The sequence below is a fragment of the Rhodamnia argentea genome, chromosome 9 (genome assembly GCF_020921035.1).
Source record: "Rhodamnia argentea isolate NSW1041297 chromosome 9, ASM2092103v1, whole genome shotgun sequence".
NCBI lineage: Eukaryota > Viridiplantae > Streptophyta > Magnoliopsida > Myrtales > Myrtaceae > Rhodamnia > Rhodamnia argentea.
In genome coordinates, this window is record NC_063158.1 from 6,335,201 (window position 1) to 6,359,828 (window position 24,628).

Genomic DNA, 24,628 nt, shown 5'->3' on the forward strand with positions numbered 1-24,628 from the left:
AATGCTGACGCGGCGGGGGACGTTTCCATGGAATCGGAGCACCGGTGGCAGCGGTGCACTATGGAGGAGGAAGAGAGGAGTGCTTCGTCAATGGTGGACCGTGGCTGGGAGAGTGGAGAGGAGGGGAGGGGAGGGGAAAAAGGAAAAAAGGAAAAGAAAAAATGAAAAGAAAATGAAAGCAGAAAAAAAAAAAGATAAAATTGTAAAAAAGAGTAAAAGACAGAAATACCCTTCGGCCAGGCCCTTTTTTGAAACAAAAAAAAGACTTTAGGCCCTTATTCGAAACAAAGTCCAATTTGGGCCCTTTTTTGAAAAAATCAGGCCACTTGAGGCCCTTAATTGAAATTTTCCCGAATTTTTTTGACGTGAAAGGAAAAAAAAAGTCAACTCTCTTTTTAAAATGAAGTGATCGATCGCATAAAGTACACTAAACAATGAAAAATGATCATTTATATCTTATTTAGGAAAAATTTTCAATTATTCACTTGGATAAGCCATTCAAGTTATTATTATCAAGATAATATTTCTTAAATTAATCGTTTTTGGCGAATGAAACTGAGCATAAAATCTGAAAATTCGTAAACAGTATATGAAATGGAACGGGGCCCATGTTATTGCATCCTTTACGGATAGGGGCGATGGGCGGGGCCCGCGGAAGAAAAAAGAAAGTTCGGAAGAAGGTCAACCATTGGCCCACGTGTCGAGAGAAGATCCACCTGGCGCAGGAAATGTCCAGACGCTTCTCCAGACTGGGAACTGGAGAAAGGGCGCGAAACATCTCGATTTGTCTACCTTCTCTGCTCTTCGTTCTTCCATCGCTGCTGCTGGTCCTTGCTTATAAAGCAGAGGAGGTCTCCTCGAGCGGAACAATCCTGAAGCGCGACTTTCGTACTCGATCCGACTGCAAGAGAAAGCTCAGAAAGGAAAAAGAGAGAGAGAGAGAGGCAGAAGAAAACGATCCGTCGTTTGGGTGGGTGGATCGATTTTTGCCGGAAACTGAGTCATTCGGATTCGCAGAACCGCTCCCGGTGGATCTTCGCAACTGGGATCAAGCCTTCGTCTCTGCTTCCGGTTTTTCGACTTCTTCTTAAGCTGTAAGTTGCGTTTTCTTCTCTTCCTCTTCGCTCCTCTGCTTCTCATTTTTGGGTGTTGTTTCGCTTGAAGAGGAGTGAATATGTTTTATGGGCCGTCGCTGTGTATAGCAAAGTCCATTTGGATTCCGATGGTGATTTTTTGGGAATCTTGTCCTGTAAACTCGGTCTTTGCTTCGTGATTGCGATGGGATATAAAGTGGGAACTCATCAGTTTCGGGGAATGCATCATCCATCTGCTTGGATGTCCCTTATTATCGTTGCTATCGCCGGTGAAGTGATCTGGTTCGCTGGCATTCGAATAACTTTCGGATCCCGCCCAGTTCATTGGTGATTGTATAATCTGAATTCGTGCATGTTGTTGGGTAGCAGAATTGGCAAGAATTGAGCATCTTGTGGCGCATTGTTCGAGGTACCCCGTGGGATTTGGTGATTGTCCCTGTTCTTGGTAAAGACATTAGTAAATGTTGAGGTCACCACGACCTTCTCTTTGTTGTCTGAGCATTTCTGAAGACCGTCTCATAGGATACCCAAAATTATTCGGAAAATAGTCCCTTTTAATTGATTTCTCCTTTCCAAGAATGTTTTTTTTTTTTCAATCTTCTGAAGTGTTAGGTTATGATGTAGTATTATACGCCTGTGCTTCTCTCTTATTTCTGTTCTGCGTTTTGTAATTTCTGCGGCTGTTTAGACCTATATTGCTTGAAAAACCGTTGAAATCTCATGCTTGTGCGTATATGCATGTCGTTTGAAGGAGAGTCGTACAAATTTGCCATTTTCCATCTTGGTTGTAAGGCATGTCTGCTTCCCCAGCAAAAATTGGCTTTATAGAGTTGTATGATGATGATGATGTGCAGCTTTAAATACCATATATGTATCCATTACCTTTTTCTGGTTCGAAGAATTCTGCTGGAAAATTAATGAGCACAGTCGTTAGTACTACCAGCTTAATCTTGCTTTGTTCTGCTTGTGCATGATCAATTCTCGACACCTTCTTTACCTCTTACTTCAGTAGTATATGTTATTTTTCTGATGGGGTTGTGTTCTTCGCTGCACAGAATAAAGATTTGAGATTGGTGACTTGCGAGTGACAAATCCATAAGTTTCCACTCAAGATGTCACGTGCTTATGGATACATGGATTCTCATCCCCGTCAGAGCCACATAATGCCTAGCAGGCAACATGGCCAGCCAATGCCAGATGAAATTCCACCTCAACTGGGGATCAATCCGACCTTGTTTCCTGTTCCACATGAGCCCTTGCCATACCCATATGGTGGTAATTGCAGCTATCCTGCTCCATGCCATGCTTGCTATAACCACATGGCAACTCCTAGCTACTATCACAGACCACCCTACCCTTACTTTTTCCAGCCACCACCGTTTAATTGTTGGGGACCTTATCCTGGGAATGCTGAACCCTTTGCTAGTCATAATGAACTGCCTTATCCATCAGCTTATCCAATGGAACGACCGTATGTGGTTCGAGAACACCATTGCTGTGGATGCCCTAATCATGTATGCGACCCAAAGAATGAAAAGGGTGTCAAGATAGAAGAGCACGAGCCACTAGATTCCAACAAGAAGGTTGAGAACTATCCAGAGTCCTTGGTGCCAGCGAACTGGAGAAACTTTCCATATCCGATTGTTTGGATCCCACCTGAAAATAACAGGAACAAAGAGCAGGGAATCCATGTCAAACCAAGGATTATGGATCTTGATACTGCTTCCCAGGAAAAGAAACCAGCTGTTTCATCATTGCATAAGGAGCCTGCGTGGAATAGTTGGTTTCCTCTCTTCATGGGCAACTATGACCATTCCAAACCTGGAGGAGAAACGAAAAGATCTGATAATCAGCATACGCGCAATAACGAAAGAAACTATCCATTTCCTGTCATCTGGATTCCTCCTTATGATAAACAAGAGGAGGCAGAGGCTAAGAAGGAACAGCAAAACAATACACTGGAATCTCCTGAATCCAATTTCAAGGTGTTCCCGATACTGCTTCATAACAATCATGATAAAACTTCAGATGGAGGAGTGGAAGTAAATTATAGAAATGAAGTTGGGTCACACCATCAGGATGCGGAGAAGAACATTGATGTGAAAGACATAGAACCTTATGTGGGCAAGAATAACTCCAGAGATTCTCAAGAAGCAGCAGCAAATGCCTTGAGCAAAAGAACTATAGATTCTCCTGTTGATAGAGTCCCTGGATTTGATGCCAGAAAGTCGTTGTCATCCTCGACCAAAACATCAAAGTTGCCCCCGGTTTGTCTGAGAGTTGATCCCTTGCCTAGGAAGAACGGCCGCAATGGTAGTTCAAAATCTCCTAGTCCTCCTGGTTCTGAAATGAAATCTCGCAGTTCAAGTGATGCTCCCTCTACAGACAGCAACAAACACAATTCACGCACCCAAAGCATGAACAGAACTTCTGAGGAGCACCCGAAAAGGAAAGAAGTGAAAGTCATTGAGGTGAAAGGGGCAACTTCCTGTCCAAGCAACAACAATAGTGGAGATTCACAAAGCGGTTTGCAGGTGGAACATCCAGAAAAGATTAAAGAGAACAAAGATCACAGTGAGAAGGAGGAGGTTTGTGAAATTAAAGAGGATAAGGGAATTCCAATTGCAGGTGATGAAAGCATTGAAAAAAGAAGTGAAGAGTTGCAAGCGTCAAGGACTCTATCTGATGAAGAAGCTGCTATGCGCATTCAGTCAACCTATCGTGGTTTCCAAGTAAGGAAATGGGAGACCCTGAAGAAACTAAAGCAAATGGCTAAGGTTCGTGATGAAGTGACTAAGGTGAGGAAGAGTATCGACGAGCTAGCATCTTCAGAGGACACTTTGCCTGTTCAGGGGAAACTTGAAAGGCAGAAAGTACTCATTGGAGAATCTATAATGAATCTTTTGCTGCGGCTTGATACAATTCAGGTAAGCCGGTGATATAGTGAATTATGTTGTTTATATTTTACTTCTCTGGATTAAGAAGAGAGCAGACTAGGAGCCCCACATTATTGGTAATCATGGAATTGTTGGAAAATGGGAATCGAGACAAGAGAAGGGCATGATCATAGTGTCTCTTTTATAGTTCATGAATATTTTGGGTTTTTCAGATCTCGAAGTTGCTTTCAATACTCGAACACTTTTTTTATTAAGCTACACAGCCCTGTTATTGCTTATCATAACTTGGATGCTAGGACACTGAGTGAATATTTAATGAAAGTGTGTCTATCTTAACATTTTTCAGTTGTATGTCTCTGTTTGCTTTTGGCCATGGAAAGCTGAAAATTTTCGATGGACTTGTTTCTGTGAGATGCTTCTAATTCTCCTCTTCGATTCGGGATTTGTTTTGTGCGCTCTAGGGATTGCATCCTAATTTACGAGATATACGGAAATCTTTGGCAAGGGAGTTAGTTGCTTTGCAGGAGGAGCTTGATTCTTTGACAACGAAGAGCCTGGAGGAGTCTGTTGATAACTCTGATACTGCTAGGGATGATGAAAGTATGGTCAGCGAGAAAGAACATGATGAGGAAGCAAAGAGACAGTTTGAAGATAGTCTTTCAGTTAGTGAGAACATTGGTGGTCAATGTGAATCAGAAGAAGAGCAACTTCTCAAAGCTGAAAATTCAGTATCTGAACAGTCAGAGAATGCGTGTTCAGGTATTGTTGATGATAAGACACAAGTGGTATTCGAGGATTTGAAAAGTGAAACATCAGCATCCTTGGATGTGAAGTTGCAACAAGCTGCCTTGCAGCATTGTACTAACGAAATCGATGATGGCGAACCACCCATGGTCAGCGTTATGGAGCCTACAGAGACTGATCCAAATCGTCCTGCTGGAGAAAAGGATGAGAGAGTAGAGTTGGCCACGATGAACAAAAGTAATTATGATTCTGGGGTTGAAGATGAGATGAGGCTGGCATCTGATTTGGGAGATGGAAGCAGCACGAAGATGGAGTTTATGAGCACAGATCAAGTAACTTCTGCTCTGCAAGCATTGCCACAAGCAGATGAGGAGAAAGAAACCATAGCGGTCGACGGTGTGGGAGTGGAGCCTGCTACTTTTCCTGGCCCAACCTTGTGCACTGGAGATGAAGACTTGATATCTCATAGGGTAGAACCTGAAGTGGAAGTGGCAAGCAAGATTCATATTGCAGAGGAGGATGTTGCAGCTTCTGTGCTCAGCAAGCATGGTAAGTTTGGCAAAGTAGATTCTGTTCTCAATGGACATGATATGTGCAATGAAGGGAGCGATGCTATTACTTCTCCAGAAAATTGTGGCAATCTGACCATTGAGGTGCAGCAGCTGGAAGTGCCCAAAGCAATAACTTCAGATTCGGAAGAAGTTGACAATGTGCATCTAGAGCAACTAGTTGCACCGGTACCAGATGATTTGTCACCTGTTGGCTCTCTAAAGAGTGAGGAATCTTCACAGGATGCACCCAATGGGGCGGAACGAGACCAGAGACATGAAGAGGGTAATAGCGATGAAGCTCCTTTGCCACCTCGACCAGAAGCTCAGCTGGGGATGTTAGAATCCAAAGTGGAAACTTGTCAAGATGTAAATGAAGACAAGGCCATTGTCTCTGCTGATCTTAGCTGCAATTGCTCTGACATGTTGAACGGTGAAGCTCTAGCTTGGGAGAAGGAAGGATTAATTGCAGAAAACGTGGAGAATACCGATCTGACGACACGTGTTGGAGAGCAAGTGCATGAACGAGAAGATAATCACGAGGAGGAGGTGGTTGTCATTGCTTCGGAAAAATCTGTCTCAGATGAAGGTGCTGAGCAAGTTGAGCAGTCACCACCTAGTCACGAAGATTCAAATGCGAGCAGGCCCGTGGAGAAGACGGACGGCAACGAGAAACTAATCAAAGAGAACGAGAAACTGAGGGAGATGATGGAGAAACTGATGGAAGCCGGGAAAGAGCAGTTGAACGTGATATCTGAATTGACTGTAAGAGTGAAGGATTTGGAGACGAGATTGGCCAGGAATAAGAGGACAAAACCGAGATGCAGAGCGGTGGCGGCGAAGCCTCGATCTGCACATGCCAAGTCATGTGCGGATTCTATGAACTGAGGGCGGCTGATGAATTTTCTACAGGCAAAGTCTTTACAAGTTCCAGGGAGATGAGATTATGGGGTGACTTGTGTACATATGGAACAAATAATATTCTATGCCATGGAATAGCTGTCTCTTGCCAAAGTTTGTCCTTCCTGTTACAGGCTTATCGTTTCAACTAGTGTGTCGCATGATAACGCTGTGTGTTTTCTGTCTTTGTTGCGTTGATGGACACTTTAGATCTAGCTCTCTCGACTCTTTAGCGCAATGCAAAAAGGCCTGGCCCAGAAATGCAAACACCAGAAGGCGAAACTGGGCTGTGAAAGAATCAAAACCGCTCTAGTGACTACATTACAGATCGCGAAAGCCCAAAATGCTGGAGCCCATCAATCTTTGGGCCAAGCTTGCTTTTACCATTACAGCTCATCCTCACTTTCATGGGGGGATGGCTTGTGGGTATCGTCTTTTCAACTAAATCTGCCGACCAATAAGCCGATCCTTAACGACATTTCCTATTACTCTTTAAGTTGTCCTTACGTCCAAACCACCTGTGGGCAAACTAAATTAGTTACTACGCAGCCTGCTGCAAACCCTTTGCCCGATGCCCCCCAAACCGTGCTATTTATAGACACCTGCAAAGCGCCATCGATTCGCTCACCAAAACGGGAACAAAAAAAAAGGGGAAAACTTGCGTGAAAATGAAAGGACGAAGATGCCCAAGTGTTTCGACCAAAAAAAACAAGATGCCCAAGTGAAAACCTGTTTTCACAAAGAGAAACCTGTCATCACCGTCGAAACACCAGTCGCGTACTGACCAAATGGTGCAAGTCCGCTCCTTGAATCGTTCAGCGCGACGACACCCACTACGAAACTCGAGGAAATTAAGAAGAAGGAGAAGAAGAGCAAGAACAGGAGAGATGGCTCGAAGCACGATGACACTGACTGAATTGATGTCCAAAATAAAGTTTAATAAATCCTTCTTTCTTCCTTTGCATGGGGATTGATACATGGCTCTCAGGCCTGCTCGCTCGTCCCTTCCCTCTGCTCTGTCTGCTTTCTTTATTTGTTTTTCCCCCTTGACATCTCCAGATTTCTCGCCGACTCTGCAGCAACCGCACATACAGACCCCCAACCCCGCCCCGACAAATTATTTTATGCGTTCTTTTGTTTGTCTGTAAACCGAAACAAAGAACTCGTCTCTGCTCTCGGAGGCGATTGTGGCTTTGCTTTGTGGGGTCATATTCAACTCAACTTTTGCCTTTTGGTTACGGCTATTGTCTGTCTCTTTAACTTCTGTCTGTCTCTGGTCGCAGAAGAGATTTGATGTGTTGGGGGTCTCGTAAAGAAGCGTCCCGTCTTCACTTTTCACCCTCCTTTCTTTAGGGCTTGACAATGGTGAGCTCGCCCCAGTTTTTAGCAGAGCGGTTGCAGATCTTGTGATGCTCTCTCTACAAACGTTTGAATCCATGAATTCATCGCGCCTGGTCTTATATACAGTGCGCGTGGTGATGGTGTTCTGGCCTCCTCGTTGGATACTTGAAGAGCGCTTGCATCTTCTCTTCTAGACGTATCATCAACTCATTTCTTATTCTTAACCTATATACGATGGATTGAATTATTTTATGAATTAATTATGTTTAATAAATAAATCATTAATGAGCTTAAGTGTTAAACAAGTCATAAGTATATCGTAAATAAATTTACAACTTATTTAGACTTAACCAACTTCTATAACTTTATCTTCATTCTTTCTCGTTCTCACTTGATCTTGTATTCATTCATCTCAATTTGGGTATGAATTTTTCTAAGTCGAATTAAATATGGAAATATTTCAAGGACGTGGGTTATAAAACGGGTTGGACCATTTATGACCCGATTCAAACCTGACATATCCCACTCATTTGACGGGGTCTAAATTCTTCGTCAAGGAAGTTCGCTAATGAAAGATGTGGCTGACGGAATCGAATCACATGTAAGCTCGTGCCTTTGATATAAACAAATGTTTAACACGTGCAAGTCGAACCTTGTTTTCGAGGAAAATCGACACTCTGTAAATAGACAGGGTTCGACCTTCTGTTTTGTGGACTTCCCTTCTCTTATGATTTTTCATGTTACCGACACAAAGGCTTCTATCGACGAATAAGAAAGAAGTGAACATGAAGCCGAGGAAGGAAGTGCATGATCCAAACAAGGAGATGTCTAGCCAATGACCAATTTGGCGATAGGATGAGTTTATATGCTTTTTTTTTTTTCATATGTCTAATCAATCATTTCGTGACGAGTAATCGATTGATTAAATGAAATTAATGTGCGGAATGGACCGCGGAAAGATCCGAAATCTCCATCTCTTCACTTGGTGATGGCCTGTTCAATAATTGAATGGTCCAAATTCACCTCGTTGCCTATAGCTTGCGTGCTTTGGACGCTGTCCTTGTTTTGGTCACTTGCCCCTGATTAGTTAGGTACTTAACTGATTTGATTGATTAATCATGGAGTTCTTAAGCTTCTGATCTCTTTCTAAAAGTTCGATTATGATGTCCCTGAATGACATGTGGTTCAGTGGTTGAAAGGCCATTCCCGCCTCAGTTCATACACGGCGGTCGGGTCATTTTCACAACTGCTCTGCTCACCTAAACATGCTTTATTACCTTTCATGCCCTCATTAAACTTCGCAATAAATTAAGATAAAATCATTTCTGATTTATTTCCTCATATTCATTAGCATGTTTAGTCTGCCATCATTAGCTGGATATGAGCATTGGCTTGGTAGTAGAACATCAATCTTTTTTTCTTCTTCTTCTTCTTTTTTGCAGGCTATTGCTAACAGCTAGCTTCGCAACATTTTGGAGATTGAAAAATCGAATGTCACGAGCATATTATAAGATACTAATTCAGTTATAAACTTTTTAATTTTGCCAATATTATCCTAAACTTTTCGAGAAATTTTAATGTAATTCTTCCAACCAATTTCCATGGAAAATTGCTAACGTGATGTTCATTTATCGACAACCGTCATACATGGTATGCTGAAGTCAATGGAAATAGAAAGCCAAAGTTGATTGGCTACTCAGATGCTGATTATGCCGGTGGCAATGACTCTTAAAAGTCCATATTAGGTTACAAAAATGTGTGGTATTGTCTACAACTAAAGAGTACTCTTGTAGATGAAGAAATTCGTACAATAGTTGGGTTTGAAGCAAGAGAAATTTATTTTGTATTATGACGGTATGGGTACTATTTACCTTAGAAAAATCTAGGTGCTACGTTCAAGGACGAAGCACGTTGATGTGAAATATCATTGGTTCTGAGAGAAATTAGAAAAAAAGACTTTTTTTACTTGAGAAATTCGACACCAATGACAATGGATTTTATATGACGGCCAAAATCTTGCTCATGGTAAAACTTGATTCTTATAAAAATAAGTGGGCATGATGGAGGTGAAGGGGGAGATTTGTTAGGTCGGGCCCACTCATGGGGCCTAGCTCATCGTCATTAAAAAAGAAGAAATAAAAGAGGAGAGAGTTGAAACAGAAAAAAAAAAAAAAAAAAAAGGAGAGAGACTGACGGTTTGAAAAGGAGAAGAAAAGAACCTATTACACTTTTGCCAATTCAGTTTTAAACTTTTTTATTTTGTTAGTTGAGTTTTAAATCTTTCAATATTTTGCCAATTGAGTCCATCTTGACAATTTTGGCCGAAAATCACCAACATGGACGTCGGTCATCTTATATGGTATGTCCAGCATAAAATAAATAATTTATAATAATAGTTTATATTTTGTAGTTTTTTTTTTTTCATTTTTTCTTTCTTTTTTGGTTCAAAGGGCCAGTAGCTCCACCAACCACTGGCTAAGGGTAGCAGCCCTTGCTGGGTTTGGCTAGGGCCCGCGATCCCTCACTATGGCCCTTGATGGCCTGGGCAAGGGTTTATAACCCCTCGCCCAACAGCCAACGACTTAACGCCAACTCTCAGCCGACCGTCGACCATTTAAACCAAAATATATATAAAAGAAAAAGGGAAATTAAAAAAAATTAGAAAAGATATTAAATTATTGTCAAAAATTGTCCACGTTAATGTCAATTATACCACGCAGGACAGTTGACGTCAACGTTGGCCATTTTAGGCTTAAATTGACCAGATAGGCTCACTTGGCAAAAAATGAAAAAGGTTTATGATTCAATTGGTAAAATTAAAAAGTTTAAAATTGAATCGGGAAACGTGCAATGTGTTTAGGACTTTTTGGATAATTTTCCCGCGGAAGAGGCAGCCAACTTCTAGGAAGATTTTTTTTTTTTTTTTTGGTCCAACTTCTAGGAAGATTCGTTTGTGAAGATTTGTTGGAATTTGCTATGTTGTTCGGTGAGTGTTCTAATCATTGAAATCCTTCTTCAAGTTGTCTCTCATTTTCTATGGCAGTGGTTTGATTTTTCTTAGCTCTTTGTGTTAGTGGTGATGACATATTGCCATATTGTTAATGTGTTGAGCCTCTAATTATATGACTATTGATTCTCCTACTAATTTTTGGTGATAAGTGGAAGTTTTTTAAGCGGTTCGTAATTTTTCTCGTAACGGATTTTTCATGTAAAATTTGTGGGTGCTGTTGCTACCTTATTTCTAATATTCTAACATTATATTCATCGTATTTGGGGTTTGATATTGATTGAATACAGCGGCCCGCTGGTGCCGAGGTTAAATTGTTAGCTTTCTCCCCCAACAGTTCCTTCAAATTTGATTTTCTCATGCCAAATACCTTTCACGTATCTTCTCTGGATAATCAATTCACATGACGGGAGTTACAGACAAGGCAGACCAAAACGGGCGTACGCATAGCGCCGCCTCTCGGAAGAAGCAATACCGGCAAGGTTTTCAACACATTCATGACTTGAAAACATCATGAAACCGGGTCGGCGGGCTCTATCGGACGCTCCCTTCGTCGTCTCCTTAAACAGCAAAACTCTCCAACTGAATAACCTACTTACCAATCCATCTAGCTAAACCAATCGCTCCTACCTTGAACCAAAACAAGGTAAAAATTCAGCCAGCTCGAGGTGTCTACACACGAATAGGAAACATGGAGGCCGCCTATGTACCGACCTACGAGGCTCTGAGGAGTAGGCATGAACAATAATTTTCTCGAAGGAGCTGAAAACTCCATAGGGTAGAAAAGATGTCGGCATTGCACTAATTAACTTAGCAATGACTCCACGTTCGTGTAAAAGATGGATCGAACTGATTGATGACAAGCCGTCCGTCCATCCCCGAGCAAAGATTGAACTTGCATTCAATCCCTAGCTGCATTTACTAAAACAACAGAGCTACAGCTGCCTTTAGTTATTGTTCTTTCTCTTGCTTCATTTACTTGTCACTTTATTTGTTGTTGGAGAAATTAGTTCCGAAGTTCTAACTTGTTCATATGCCAATTTAATCCTAAACTTTGATGATTTGTCAATATAGTTCATTGGGTCATTTTTGATCGGAAATCACTAACGTGGACTCTAACCATCCTATGTGGCATAATCGTCGCCGGCATGAAATTTATGATAAATTTTTAAAGACATTTTTTAATATTTTTATTTCTTTTTCTTTTCCTTTACTTTTTGCCAAAGGTCGGTCGCTAGGCAAAGGCCGTAAGCAATGGCTGGCCTCACTTTGGCGAGGGTGAGCCTCAATGAGGGCTCTGGATCTGGTGAGGCAACCCTCTCCTAGTCCAAGATGGCTTCACCAAGTGTCACTTGTGCGAGGCCTGGTGAGGGTCGGCATGGCCAAATCTAGTGAGGGGGCCCTCGTCGGCATTCGCCTAGGCGACGCCGGACATCGCTTGTGACTGGTGGCATGTTAGAAAAAAGAAATGGGAAAGAAAAGGAAATGAAAAAAAATAGAATTTTTAAAACAATTCTAAAAATAATCCACGTTACCTCATTATGTCACATAAAACAGCTAGCGTACGTCAAGGATTTCGGACCAAAATTGACTAGAGGATGCATGCTATCCTTGCTTGCTTTCATTTGTTATTCATTTATTTTTGGGTTGATACTACGGAAAACCCCAAATTGATACACTTATGACAAATTTATCCTAAATTATTTTTATGACCATAAAAAATTTTAAACTGGTATACTTGTGGCAAATTTATCCCATATTGTTATACCTATGATAAATTTACCATATGTTAGTTTTCGTTAAATCTAACAATCAAATTGCTGATTTGGATGACACGTGGTAATTCATAGATGTACAAGTTTGGGTTTTTTACCATATATTTATAACAAATGTATCAATTTGAAATTTTTCACAGTATTAACCCAATTTAACGGAGGGTAAATTTATCACGTGTGTACTGATTTTGGGTTTTTGTAGTAAAAAAATTAATTTTTGGTAAATTTTTCACAGATGTACTAGTTTAGGATTTTTGGTGGCCAAAAAATAGTTTAGGGTAAATTTGTCATAGGTGTACCAGTTTTGAATTTTTCGTGGTAAAAAAATAGTTTAGGATAAATTTATCACAAGTGTATCGGTTTAGGATTTTTCGTATTATTAACCCTTTATTTTTTGTATCCCTTTATTTTATGTATCTTTTCTCCGATGAGGTTTGAGTACGATAACAATATGTTTCGACTCGAAAATAAAATAATATTGCAAAAAAGAGATAATAACATATACTTGTGTCATGAGGTGCCATGCGTATACTTGCCGTGCTTCACTAATTGCTTTTGGTTTTTATTTTTTTGACATTCTCTTTTTCAATCTTTTTTTTATTTTTAATTTGTGCATCCTTCATACAGAAGTAATTAAGGTTGTTGCTTTGTCTGATGCGATGCTTGATGTTTTGTTTTTTCTTGTGTCGTTTGCTTTTTTCCCCCCACTTTTCCCAAGCCAAGACCCTTTTTGTCTTTTCACATCCTTTGACGTGGGAAGACAACGAATGATAAAAATCGAGTAAATGAAAAAGTTCACACGATCGAACGCAGCCCACGTCGGAATCGATTGATTCAATGGATGAATTAATCTGCAAGGAAAATTCCATGACATTACGAATGGAGGCATGTGATGTGCCAAAGCATATGTGGAGGGAGCACTTTGCATTTCCATTTTTTTTTTCTCTCTCTCTATTTTCTTTTGCTCGACATATCATGTGTGGTGCACTTATATCGAAAGATCAGGCGGGGAATGTGAACCATTAAAAAAAAAAACCCCAAAACAATCATAAAAAAGGGTATGTCGGTCTCTTCGATTTTCTATATAATTTAATATATATATGATTTAATGTCCAAACAAACTACTATGCATGATCTTCATAGTGAGCAATCACACGTTTCCCACGTTGAAAAGAAAGGTACATCTCTTGCTTCCATTCAATCCATGGCTTTGCTCAAGAGTGAGCAAGACAGATCAATCAAACCGGAAACCACTGGGATCGAACCGAACCTTGATTCCCGATTTCATAAAATTGAAACCGGTGATTTTCGGTCTGACTCAAGGGGAATCGGACCGATTATTTTTTATTTCTTAAATGTAAACCCCACAAATTCACCAATTGTTTTTTTAAATTTTTAAATGCAAACCTAATTTTTAATAAAAACATTAAAATAAAAGTTCATATTGCTCGCTCTTGCTAATAATTCCCCGATTCCATCGGACTATCCGGTCGGTCCAGTTCTCGATTCTTGCTCGAGACAGGGCCGGACCGGAAAATCGATCCCCCCTAGCTTTACTCATGGAACCAAAAACCTTTTGGGTTCTTCATAGCCATTTGAATATACGCGATTTCGAGTTTGATTTCTCTATAAGAAAGGAACTTGTAGGTCGAGACTGAACATGGGCCGCATCCGATGTTGTGTTCTCGATGAGGTAAGAATCCACTAGGAGAGCACGATCGGGCAAACATTTTTAGGACATTGGAAGTTTCCGTAGTTGCGAAAACGATACAAGAGCAAAAACGTGGCTTCTTTGTCGAGTCATTTTGGTGATTATTAATCCACTAATAATCTCTTAATCCCGAGGAAAAAAGCGTACAACATAAGGCCGCCTGCAAATGGGATCGATTAGTGGCCCGAAAGATCCACGTAATTGTCATATCAATGTCACGAAATGATTAACAAATGGAATAAACTAGCACGAAAAGGTTGGAGAACATCACTTTCGATGTTGGGTTAGATCGGGGTTTTGGCCATTGCGGTCTTGCTGCACACGAAGGCTCTATTTATTTCGTAAAAAATGAACAATTTTGAAATTTTTTTTATTTTTGAAATGATCGCTTGCATCGCTTAAAAATGATTGATGAACAAAATGTGTTCACCGTTCACGAAAATATTTATACATAAATTATTGTCAGAATCGAAAATATTTTTCACCGACTAGTTATTTTACGTGATGAGGTGATCGTTTAAAAAAAAAAATCAAATCATTCATTCTGTGTGAAATAAATGGAGCTGAAATTATACACCTGGTTGAGGTTTTATCCTTAACAATATCATCATATTCAAAGGGGATAGAATCAGAAATAAAGTATTGGAAGTGAGACATGACTTAATGTGGTGCCTCAGGTTTGGAAAGAGAGTTTCATAGTGGTGGCACCACTGGAGAACCACCAACTCCCCATCTGCTCTCTTTTCTCTTCTCTCCCCTTTTGCTACAAAGTACAAACACTTGGATGCCAAATTGATTTTAGGTGATCAATGCCTCTCCTTGGTTGCATTAGATATAAAACTATATGTTGGAAACATCTAGGAAAGCTCTAAACACAACGCATTAGCCTAAAGAACCTTTTAGGGAATAATCATTTGAATATGATTACAAATTGTGTATCATCCCAATTGCCAAATTCGGTACAACAAGAGACCATTTTGATTTTTCCCTTAATTATATGCTTCGCTTTGGTTTTTATGCATAATTCAAAAGATTGCTATTGGTAAAAATCTCGAGACTCGGATCTCGGGTTAACCTTTTGAATCATCGGTTTTACGAGAAAATTGGCTTGCACAAGTCTATAACGTAAATCCGAGCGCCGAGAGACAAATCAGAGGGCTCAATTGAAAAAGGCGCGGACACTAGTACTACCAAGAAAGAAAAAAAAACAAAGCATATAAAAGTCAAAAATGGAGATTGATGAGTAAGATGGCATTACAAAATTTCCTATTCATTGTGCCCCAACTTCCCACGATTTTGTTTAATTTCTCCTTTTTTCCTTTATGAAAGGGATGACTTTTGCGCTCCATACGCATGGTGGAGAGAAAAAAAAAGCCTTACGTTTACTAGCAACTTCCACATTATGGATGTACAAATTTACCTATAGCTCTCCCATGCATTGCTTACAAAGCAATTATGACACTTTTTTCATTAGGAATTTTTTTTTTTCTAAATCAGCGATACAATCAAAGGGTATACTTGTTATTATTATTATTTTCGTAATTATCTTAGCTCGGAGTTAATTACATATATCGATATTTTCTCTTTTATATGTTAAGAGACGGGAGACATGACCGGCGCTAATGAACTCTTTTGAGCGTCGTAATAAAAGTTTCATGTTCAATATGGGATAATTCGATAACGTAACTGATTTGTTCCATTTTTAGTCTAAGATCCGAGGTTGGCGAGACGAGCCCATCGCCATAGCTCCCACTAAAAATGCTAATAATCAAGAACATTGGTTCGCCCACGCGCGACACGAGCCGTTCGGAGATTTGCTCGGGATGCGAAATGAACGGCTGATCTCCTCCAGAATAGAGCATTTCATTACACTGAAGGATGCCTTCTTTTCAACCATAAAAATCCTAATTGCCTCGCTCCGTCTCCACTCTTCCTTGTCCCTCCCTCATTTCTCTCTCTCTCTCTCTCTCTACCCTCCAACTCACAGCAGTGGCGGAGGCACGGCGTCAGTGGCAGCCTGCGTGGCTACACGCGCCACCCTCTTTCTCTCTCTAAACGACGGCCTCTTTGTCCCCACGCCAGAAAAATCCCCTTCTCTCTCTCTCTCCACAACTACAACAGCGGCCGACTGGAAGAATCGCCTTCTCTGATTTCATTCCCCGCCAGTCGTTCCTCTCCATTAAGAATTAACAGCTCCGAAACACTCATCTAAATCCAAATCTTCTTTCCCTCCCTCCCTCCCTCCCTCTGTGGCGGTGGGTTGCTCGGGCGTGGTTATTCGCCAAATCTGGAGCAACCCCATTTCATCCATTTTCGGAATCTATATCGCACATGGTCGGTTTCGATTTTTCTTTCTCTTGTTGGTTTGCGTCTGTTACACTATAAACTTCCATGGTTCCGCCGTTTCGTATTCGCCATCAAAGTAGCTCCTTTTCGGATTCTTCGCCATCGCCATCGACTCTTTCTCGCAAATCTTGAAACTTTCGCTTGAATCTGCCTTCACCCGTTTAGCCTTCGACTCTGAAGAAGGCTCTCAACGAGGTACTTTTTGTCTCTCGATCTAACGGAGCTATTTCCTTTTCCTTCTTTTTGCGTTTCTTTCTTTCCTGTGCTTCGTTGATCCGGTTGTTGTTTCAATCCGTGAGGTGGGTTCAGCTAGGATGTGTCATTTCTTGGTACTGGTGGGTGGGGCTTTGAGCGTGATTGGTATTACCCAGTCCATTTTTTTCCATTTTCAGTATAGCTTGCTCAAATTGATTTGCTTCTGTTTCGGGTGCCCAAATATTGCTTGGTTTGGTACTGGTGTGTGGGGCTTTGAGTGTGATTGGTATTTACCAGTCTTTTTTTTTTTTTCCTTTATCATCATGGCTTAGCTCAAATTGCTTTGCCTCTGTTTGGGGTGCCTTAATATTACTTGGTTTGGTTGCTAGCCACGACTCTGTGGAATCCCGCTAGAGAGTTAACTTTTTTATGTTGTTTTGTGCTGGTCCTGTTGCGATGATGATGAATGAAGTAATTTATGTTTCTGGCTTTGCTTCTATTTGTACCTAAATGCGGCTTCTTCTCATGGGGGGTAAGGTCTTGAGTTTATGGATATCGTGCTTCAGATGTTCTGCAACTTGATTGAATTGACTGAAGCTACCTATAGAATAATTCAGATGTGATTTAATTTGATTTGTCTTCGTGGGAATGCAAATTACTGGCATGGTGCTTTCTTAGTTTTGATGATTAAAGGTAAATTTTGACATTGGTGAGGACTTTTTGGTGCTTTTCTTTGATGGCTTGTGGAGATGAGCTTTTCTTTGGAGGTTACTAAGGGCTTATGATATCTTTATGTACCTAGATTCAGCGTTTGATATGTTTTTGACTAATCTTTGCATTCAAACTAATCTGTTTTTACCCTCTCCGAAAAGATTTTTGCATCTAGCAACTTGTCTGATCTTCTCTTCAGTTTTCATTGCAGCACCCTTTTTTTTTTTTTTTTTACCTGTTTGGGGCAGCACTTTTTCTTTCATTGAGCTAGGTTTGACAAAATTTTTATTGTTATCAGGCCTTTACTCATAGTTTGAGATGATGGATGGAGAAACATCTTGGGTTAGTCACTGCAATGATGATACTGCTAGACACATAGATGAGTTTGAATTGTTCTCTGAGCTTAGCGATGAAGGCAATCAAGCAGCTTCTGCAGTCTCTCTGGATTTAATCTTGCCGGATGATCTCTTGGAACGAATCTTGGCTTGTCTCCCTGTTGCAAGCATCTTCAAAGCAGGTTCTGTCTGTAAAAGATGGCATGAATTAGTTAGCTCAAGAAGGTTCTTATGGAACCTGTCACAGGTACCGTCTCAGAAACCATGGTATTTCATGTTTATGAGTTCTGATGAGCCTGGTGGGTATGCCTACGATCCAACCCTTAGGAAGTGGTACAATGTTGGCCTGCCTTGCATTGAAACGCCCAATTGGTTCAAAGCTTCTTCATGTGGGCTGGTTTCCTTCATGGACAATGACAGTAGAAGTGAATTATACGTCTGCAACCCGATCTCTAGACGTTCGAGGAAGCTAGCAGAGCCCCCGGGTTTGAAATTTTCTGATTATAGTGCCCTGGCAATGTCGACCAGCAGAGTTTCCAATGGTTATCAGATCTCTATTGTGAAATCAAAGGAAGTCCCTGGGAAAATTTTCCAGTGGGATATTTCAATTCATCTATATGATTCCGAGACTAGGATGTGGGCCACATTGTCTACTGAGGTTTTCACTGGTTGGAGGGCTGGTGATGAGAGTGTCATTTGTGATGGCATTTTGTACTTCTTGATTTACTCGACAGGTGGTGGTGCACCTGAAAACCGTCATGGCCTAGTACCATATGATCTCTCAGGCCGATCTTCCCATGCTTTGTTGATCAGAAACTCTATTGCAGTACCTTGCCCCCTTACGTGTGGCCGTCTGATGAATCTGAAGGAGAACCTGGTTATGGTGGGAGGCATTGGAAAACAAGATCGGCCTGACATAATTAAGGGGATTGGCATCTGGATGTTGAGAGGGAGGGAGTGGCAAGAGATCGCCCGCATGCCCCATAGGTTCTTTCAAGGATTTGGGGAACTTGATGATGTTTTTGCCAGCAGTGGTATGGATGATGTGATATACATCCAGAGCTACGGCTCCTCATTGCTTCTTCTTTTTGACATGAACCAAAAACAATGGAAGTGGTCTCTAAAGTGCCCTGTGACGAAGAGGTTCCCTCTTCAGCTTTTCACTGGTTTTTCGTTTGAGCCCAGGCTTGAAATTGCTCCCTAATATGTTTTTTGTTCGATTCGATGGTCGCTTTTGTCGGAGCAACACTTCATGGTCTTTGTGTTTGTTTGCAATTAACTTAAGTTATATGGTCAAGTGGCATGACAAAGTTTATAGAGATCGTAGCAGCAATGGAAGCAGATATCATTCTTTGCATTCAGAAAATGGGAGTAATATGAGCTTTGGGTTCTCTTTTTATTTTTATTCCCCAAATCAATGTCTTTTGTATCTAAATTATACTTCCTTACATTCGAATTGGTCGTTTTTGCTTTGTTGTGCTATTCATATGCGCAGCGCATAGCAACTAGAATTTGACAGTACATCATGTCTAGTGCACATCTGCCCTGTGTGCACCACGATTCCCAACTTTGCTGAATCTGCAGGTATTCCAGAATGTTAATACTTGGCTGGTTCTCTCTGTACTGTTGTAAGACTAGGTTTTAGAAACAAGAACTTTCTGAATTAGATGGTTCGGCATTTCCTGGGTTCGGGTGTTAATGTGGTCTTTAGGCATATTGCATATTCTTTAGCGGTATTGTCCGCAATAGTTTGTGGATTTATACTACCGACAGTTTATCCCCCATTTGTGATGGACTACTTTAGAGCCTACATCCATGCTTGTGGGGACGAAGGTTGGCTTTTTGTTTCTCGTATGAAAAGAAGAATCATATGAGCCAAATGCAGATCATATCTCGGCGCAGGAACCTTCTCAATCCTGTACTAATTTCTCATTTGGTCCGTCTTGGAATTTGATTGCTCGAGGTATGAGACTCCTAATGCTATGCGCCTCTCATGTTCGAGTGCAAAGGATCAATCTTGGAATCGCATCGGACAAGTATGAAATGCCATTATAAGAACCTGATTCCTTGAGTGATCTAACTTGTATGCATCATCATTAGTGTTACTAACTTCCGTTATCGAGCAGATGTAGTGACGGTCAGAAAATGCCTTGCTTGTATAGGCAAGGACTCAGTTCGTCGCCGGCCAGACCGGACTATGAGCCCGTTTGCTCCAAACCCCGGTAACCCGTACTGTCAGAAAGGTGAAAACGGAGATGAAGATGGATCAGTTCAATTTACCCGTTTTGAGTAAACTGATGTATGCTCTTCTGATGCTGAGTGTTTGAAATTATTCGAACGAGGAAAATGCGTGTGGTGCCGTGACACACTCCTTAATGAAAATTGGAATATATTATTCTAACTCTTCCGGATTTTATTCCGAGAAATTGAGTGCGTATCCGGGAGAATCCGACAGAAGTTTATGGGTTCGAGGAATAGAATTCTTGGGTCCAGCAATTCAATTCCTGGGAAGCAATAAACGAGGACGAGTCTCCTGAAAAACTTTCTGGTACCACCGTGCGCGGTTGTCGGGTCTTCTGCGAATTAAAAATAGTTGAAGAGACAAGGCCTGTAATACATATGATAAAACGAAGTTTAAGGTAATTATTGTTTAATAAGAAAAAGGAGGAGGAGTTAGATGAATTTGACATTGAAAGCTCACACAGGAATTTTTGTTTTTTTGGGTCGAACACACGGGGAATTGGAGTATGACTCGACTGTGGTTCATAATGCCCTTTCGTGCTCAACCATTTTCTTTTTTTTTTCTTTTCTTTTTGGCCGAGGATTGAAATATTAATAAGCGAGAATAAAATAAATAAGAAGTTGACAACCGAAGTCGGCAGACGTACTCTAGATTCTCAGCTATGTTTACTGTACAAAACTTTTTTTTTTAGCGTAAACGAAGATGTTAATGATCATCTGAAAAACAAAGATCTTAAGTTCAACCTCGTTAATTTAAGTTTTAAAGTCGGATGGTATGATTTGGCTTACTGCTGAGGGATTCAAATTTACCAAATCTTAGCTCTTGATGTGATGCGCATAGTTGTTCAACTAGATGTACAACTCTTCAAGCAGCAAACCTATTCTCAGGTAATATGTGTACTCAGACATGTTTCTGTCTACTTTGCAGGACAGCACATAATACTTGCGTATGGAACTTTCTTTGATTCATCTTAGACCCATCGAAGGAAGCATGATCTGATACTCGAAACGGGAATTCAAGCTTCTTCCAAAATGGCGGCTATCGAGTTTGAGCGAAAAGATTATTGTCCAGCTGTTTTTGGGGCAACTCTTTGAGTTTCCTTCCTCTTTACCATTTGGTCACTCTGCTTTCATCATCTCTGCATTGGAGTTAGTAGTCTTGTATTCCAGCCAGTCATTTGTTCATCCACTTCCCTATTCTTATTTGTAGCTTTTGTCATGGTTCACAGCTATTGTTGAAGAAGGTTCTCCCAGAGTAGAAAAAGCAAAAGGAAAAATTCCTGATATTCGCGGTCACTCCAATTTTCTGTCCTGTTTCATCAACTTGACATAACAGAATCTCTTTTGTGTAGAAGATGAGAACGATCTTTCTAGTTGAAAAATGATAGTGATGTTTATCCTTTGGCAGATATATGCAAGGACTAGATGTATACCGGTTATGCTGATTGCTTGCTGGCTATCTGGGGCCATGAAATCCTTCACAAAGTTTCTTCACCAGGACAGCCCAGGAGTCAAGATGATTGATTCGTCAATGGAACCCTAAAGAAGTCTAGGCAAGGATAATGTAGTCAAAGCTCAAAGGTTTTCTGCTTGTTTGCAAATTTCCTTTTTCTTGTCGAATATGCAACTTTCATAAACAATTGACGAACAGAAACTTAACAGAGAGGAATCTTTATCATGGCCGTATCATATGCTTGATTGGTGTTGCTCTTTGTTACGTTCTAGGCACTCTGGTGAGCATTGAATCACTTAATATCTTGCATTCTTCTAATAAAGGCACTCTTGGAAATGCTTCCAAACTACTATCGCCGGGTGAAGAAGTATCGGGCATTGCTGTTGACCAAGCTGTATGGACTCCATGATGTGAGGCCAGTTGGAGGCCTTGAGGTAGATAATATTGTCAGAGCTATTATGGCTTGTTTCTTCTGTTTCCAAGTCAAGAATGACCATGAGTTGGGTTATCTCTTTACCTTAGTGACTTGATTGCACAAGTTAATGATTCTCTGTTTGCAGGTTTATTATGATCTCGAGGGCTCGTCACAAAGCGGTGCTGCTAACAAGCTAGAATTTTTAGAGAGACCCACATCGTAGGAGATGCACTTGGATTTCTGCTTTTATTTGGATACCTTGACCGGACACCGGCTGTCATCCCGTGATCTGTCTGGCAATAATGTACAGAACCTAATCACTTGCAGTCACCACCAATTTTTTTTTTTTTAACCATTTGAGCTGTGGAAAATTGACCACAGCAATGTTTTATTTCTCTTACATTCAGAGGTTCAATATCTGTTACATTATATGCTCCTGTCCTCTTGAAAGCAAATTCATTTCTTCGATTGGATGTGCAAAAGAGCTATGACTTGCAAGCTCTAATTGTTACACGGATGTACATTAAAGGCTAGTCAGTGGCAATGTGGCATCATTCAGAAGAAACCAAACTTGTAATGTCTTTATGATCTATAGCATATCATAAGACAGATCGGTGTTATGTTGTTCTGATGTTAGAACCTAGTAAATCCACAAAATCGTTACAGCGACCTCAGGAAGAGTGAAACTGTCATTAAAGAAAGTAGATCAAGATCGAAAAGATCACATACATTCTGGATGGCATGTCTTGTCAGTTGATCACTCACACTTTCGCTATTTATACGAGTCTTTAACCCCGTTCTTCTTGTTAACAAGCAAATAAAGTAAGCCCGTAAGTTCTTGGACTCATAAGGAATCATGGGTGACAGTCCGCTACTTGGTGTACATATAAAACCTTCACATCAAGGTGGCCTCCTGCGGAATACTGGAGTTCGGAGAGCAAAGTGAAAGCTTTGCCTTTCTGATCCTATGAACGACTATGCACGATCTCCTTGCGTTATGCACGGAGATCTTACGTGTAATTACTCCTTTTCTTCCACCTACTACGAAAATGTAGTATGTTCAGTGTAGGATGCTTGGAGTTTTACAGAGAAATTAGATTTTTCTGCTTCATTAAGCTACCATTTGGAAGCGACTTATGGTTCTTTAAAAGGTTCTCCAGGAATGAACTCCTTGCATCTATCGGATTGTGCTTCATTCTTTGCTTCTTTAGTGTTGTTTATTATCAACGATTCTTGTTTCTTAAGTCCACAAAGTACGGAGGAGTCTTGGCGTGCGCCTTCTTTAGCTGCAGAAATGTTCTACATTGCTAAATTAATGTGTTTAATCAATAACGAGGGATGCAGAAAAGTCGGTTTTTGCACTCTTTCTTCGCTCATCAATTCTACCACAATCATCAGTTTGAAGTTACCGGTATGTGCATATTTACATTGCCATAATTTCGACTTTGTGCTCGTGCAGGTTGAGGTGATGGAAGCAACCCTGACATGACTAATACCGGTTCCGACGATTCTCTCCATACTGATGAGCTTGTGGAGTCAACTCTCTCCAACTTTTGCGACCTATTTTACCGGGAAACTCCGATATTTCTCGAGGGAATGTTGAAAATGCCATGTCCTGGCATGTTTCCTTTAGCAGCTGCACATTATTCTCGGTGAAGTGAATCGGTACTTGCTTATGATCGAGTACGAATGAACTTACATCCTACTTCCTACCAAGCGTATCATCAAAGCAAAGGACCATCACAAGGGAATGCTACTACTCAATGCTATATTTCGAGATAGTGGATATTCTCTAAAGCTAAGATGTGACTGAACGCCTTGACCACGACATCAAGTCATTATAGAATAGTTCGAAATCAATGTCAGCCACAAATCCTAGGACATATTCTGCTCGTTATCAGGAATTTCTAGGGACAGTATAGTCAGCATCAAGCCATATCATACGGCATATTCTGCTTAATATTCAAATGCTTTTCGGCTTTTGGTACTCAAACTTGTTCCTGCCAGAGCAGGTCATTCCCTGTCTGCTAAAAATCTTTCTAAATCTATCTGGCATATCGCTGAACAGGTTTTGCTGAACCCGGCTTGAATTTGATGATCCTGTTGAACTGCCAGTAACAGAATCGTACACAAAAGTTTGAGATCATGCTAGAAGAAGAGTGAGGCCGAGTGATTTCGAATCAAATCTCGACATTTGAGAACATACCGGTGCCAGTTACTCATCGAGCTAGGTTATCCGATGTACGACTTATTCTGAGTTATATTCAGATTCGAAGTAGTAGCACCGGCATGAATAAACAATCATAGACTTAGAATTAATGAATAAATGCCACAAATTGGCAAGTCTTGACTGGTTTTTGACTGTGAAGTACCATTTTATTGATCTGGCATCTAATTATACCAGCTAATTTGCACAATAAACCAAAAATTCCGGGAGCTTCTGCTTCCGTCAGGTCCTCAAAAGAAGATCAAACACAGCAGTCTTGAGCAGAACAGGCGAAGTACATTCAAGCTTGTTTGCTCCTGACACAGCTTTTACATTTTAGGAAACATCGGATGGCTGAAGCAGAATTGAATGATGGAGACGAAAAAGACAGTTTGGGTCATCCATGAAGATGGCTAGACAAAACATTGCTTCGCTCCATCGCTCCGTTGCTGTTGTTGACGGCATGCCATGACATCTTCTGGGCAAGACGTCTGCCGGGTGCTTCTGTGTTGCAGTGCCGTATCTATCTCGTGACATGCTGATATAATTGTCATCGGCAACGAAATCAAAAGCGATTTTACCCTTTTGGATTTGCTTTCATTAGTAAAGTGACTTCGTTCTTGGCTTGACATTCCATAGTTCAATCGATCTTGCTCGGCCACTGCTACTGCAGCGGAAGTCCGAATTTTCTGCTGACTTTCCTGGAAAT

General features: G+C 40.8%; 2 protein-coding genes across 5 annotated transcripts; both read left to right on the forward strand.

Annotated features, from left to right (window-relative positions):
• The first annotated feature begins 872 nt into the window (after positions 1-872).
• Positions 873-6,350, forward strand: LOC115748574 (BAG family molecular chaperone regulator 6). Of its 2 annotated transcripts, XM_048285220.1 has the most exons (4): positions 873-1,094; positions 2,150-4,021; positions 4,453-5,284; positions 5,363-6,350. In XM_048285220.1, exons 2-4 carry the CDS (start codon positions 2,207-2,209, stop codon positions 6,169-6,171), a joined length of 3,456 nt encoding a protein of 1,151 aa, XP_048141177.1. In that variant the 5' UTR covers positions 873-1,094; positions 2,150-2,206; the 3' UTR covers positions 6,172-6,350. The 2 variants fall into 2 exon arrangements, with proteins under 2 accessions (XP_048141177.1, XP_030540956.1); XM_030685096.2 differs by having other exon boundaries at positions 4,453-6,350.
• Positions 6,351-15,772: 9,422 nt separating this feature from the next.
• LOC115748577 (F-box/kelch-repeat protein At3g61590) lies at positions 15,773-19,011 on the forward strand. 3 transcript variants are annotated; one of them, XM_030685104.2, is made up of 2 exons: positions 15,773-16,662; positions 17,568-19,011. In XM_030685104.2, the coding sequence occupies exon 2, from the start codon at positions 17,588-17,590 to the stop codon at positions 18,806-18,808; it is 1,221 nt and encodes a 406-aa protein (XP_030540964.2). In that variant the 5' UTR covers positions 15,773-16,662; positions 17,568-17,587; the 3' UTR covers positions 18,809-19,011. The 3 variants fall into 3 exon arrangements, with proteins under 3 accessions (XP_030540964.2, XP_030540962.2, XP_030540965.2); XM_030685102.2 differs by having other exon boundaries at positions 15,774-16,558; XM_030685105.2 differs by lacking the exon at positions 15,773-16,662 and adding an exon at positions 16,705-16,723.
• Positions 19,012-24,628: the final 5,617 nt, after the last annotated feature.

Bases quoted from the DNA above. Each gene is read 5' to 3' on its own strand.
- LOC115748574 (XM_030685096.2), top strand. From the start codon at position 2,207: ATGTCACGTGCTTATGGATACATGGATTCTCATCCCCGTCAGAGCCAC. The intron at 4,022-4,452 runs GTAAGCCGGTGA...TGTGCGCTCTAG, and splicing joins TGCGGCTTGATACAATTCAG to GGATTGCATCCTAATTTACG.
- LOC115748577 (XM_030685104.2), top strand. From the start codon at position 17,588: ATGATGGATGGAGAAACATCTTGGGTTAGTCACTGCAATGATGATACT.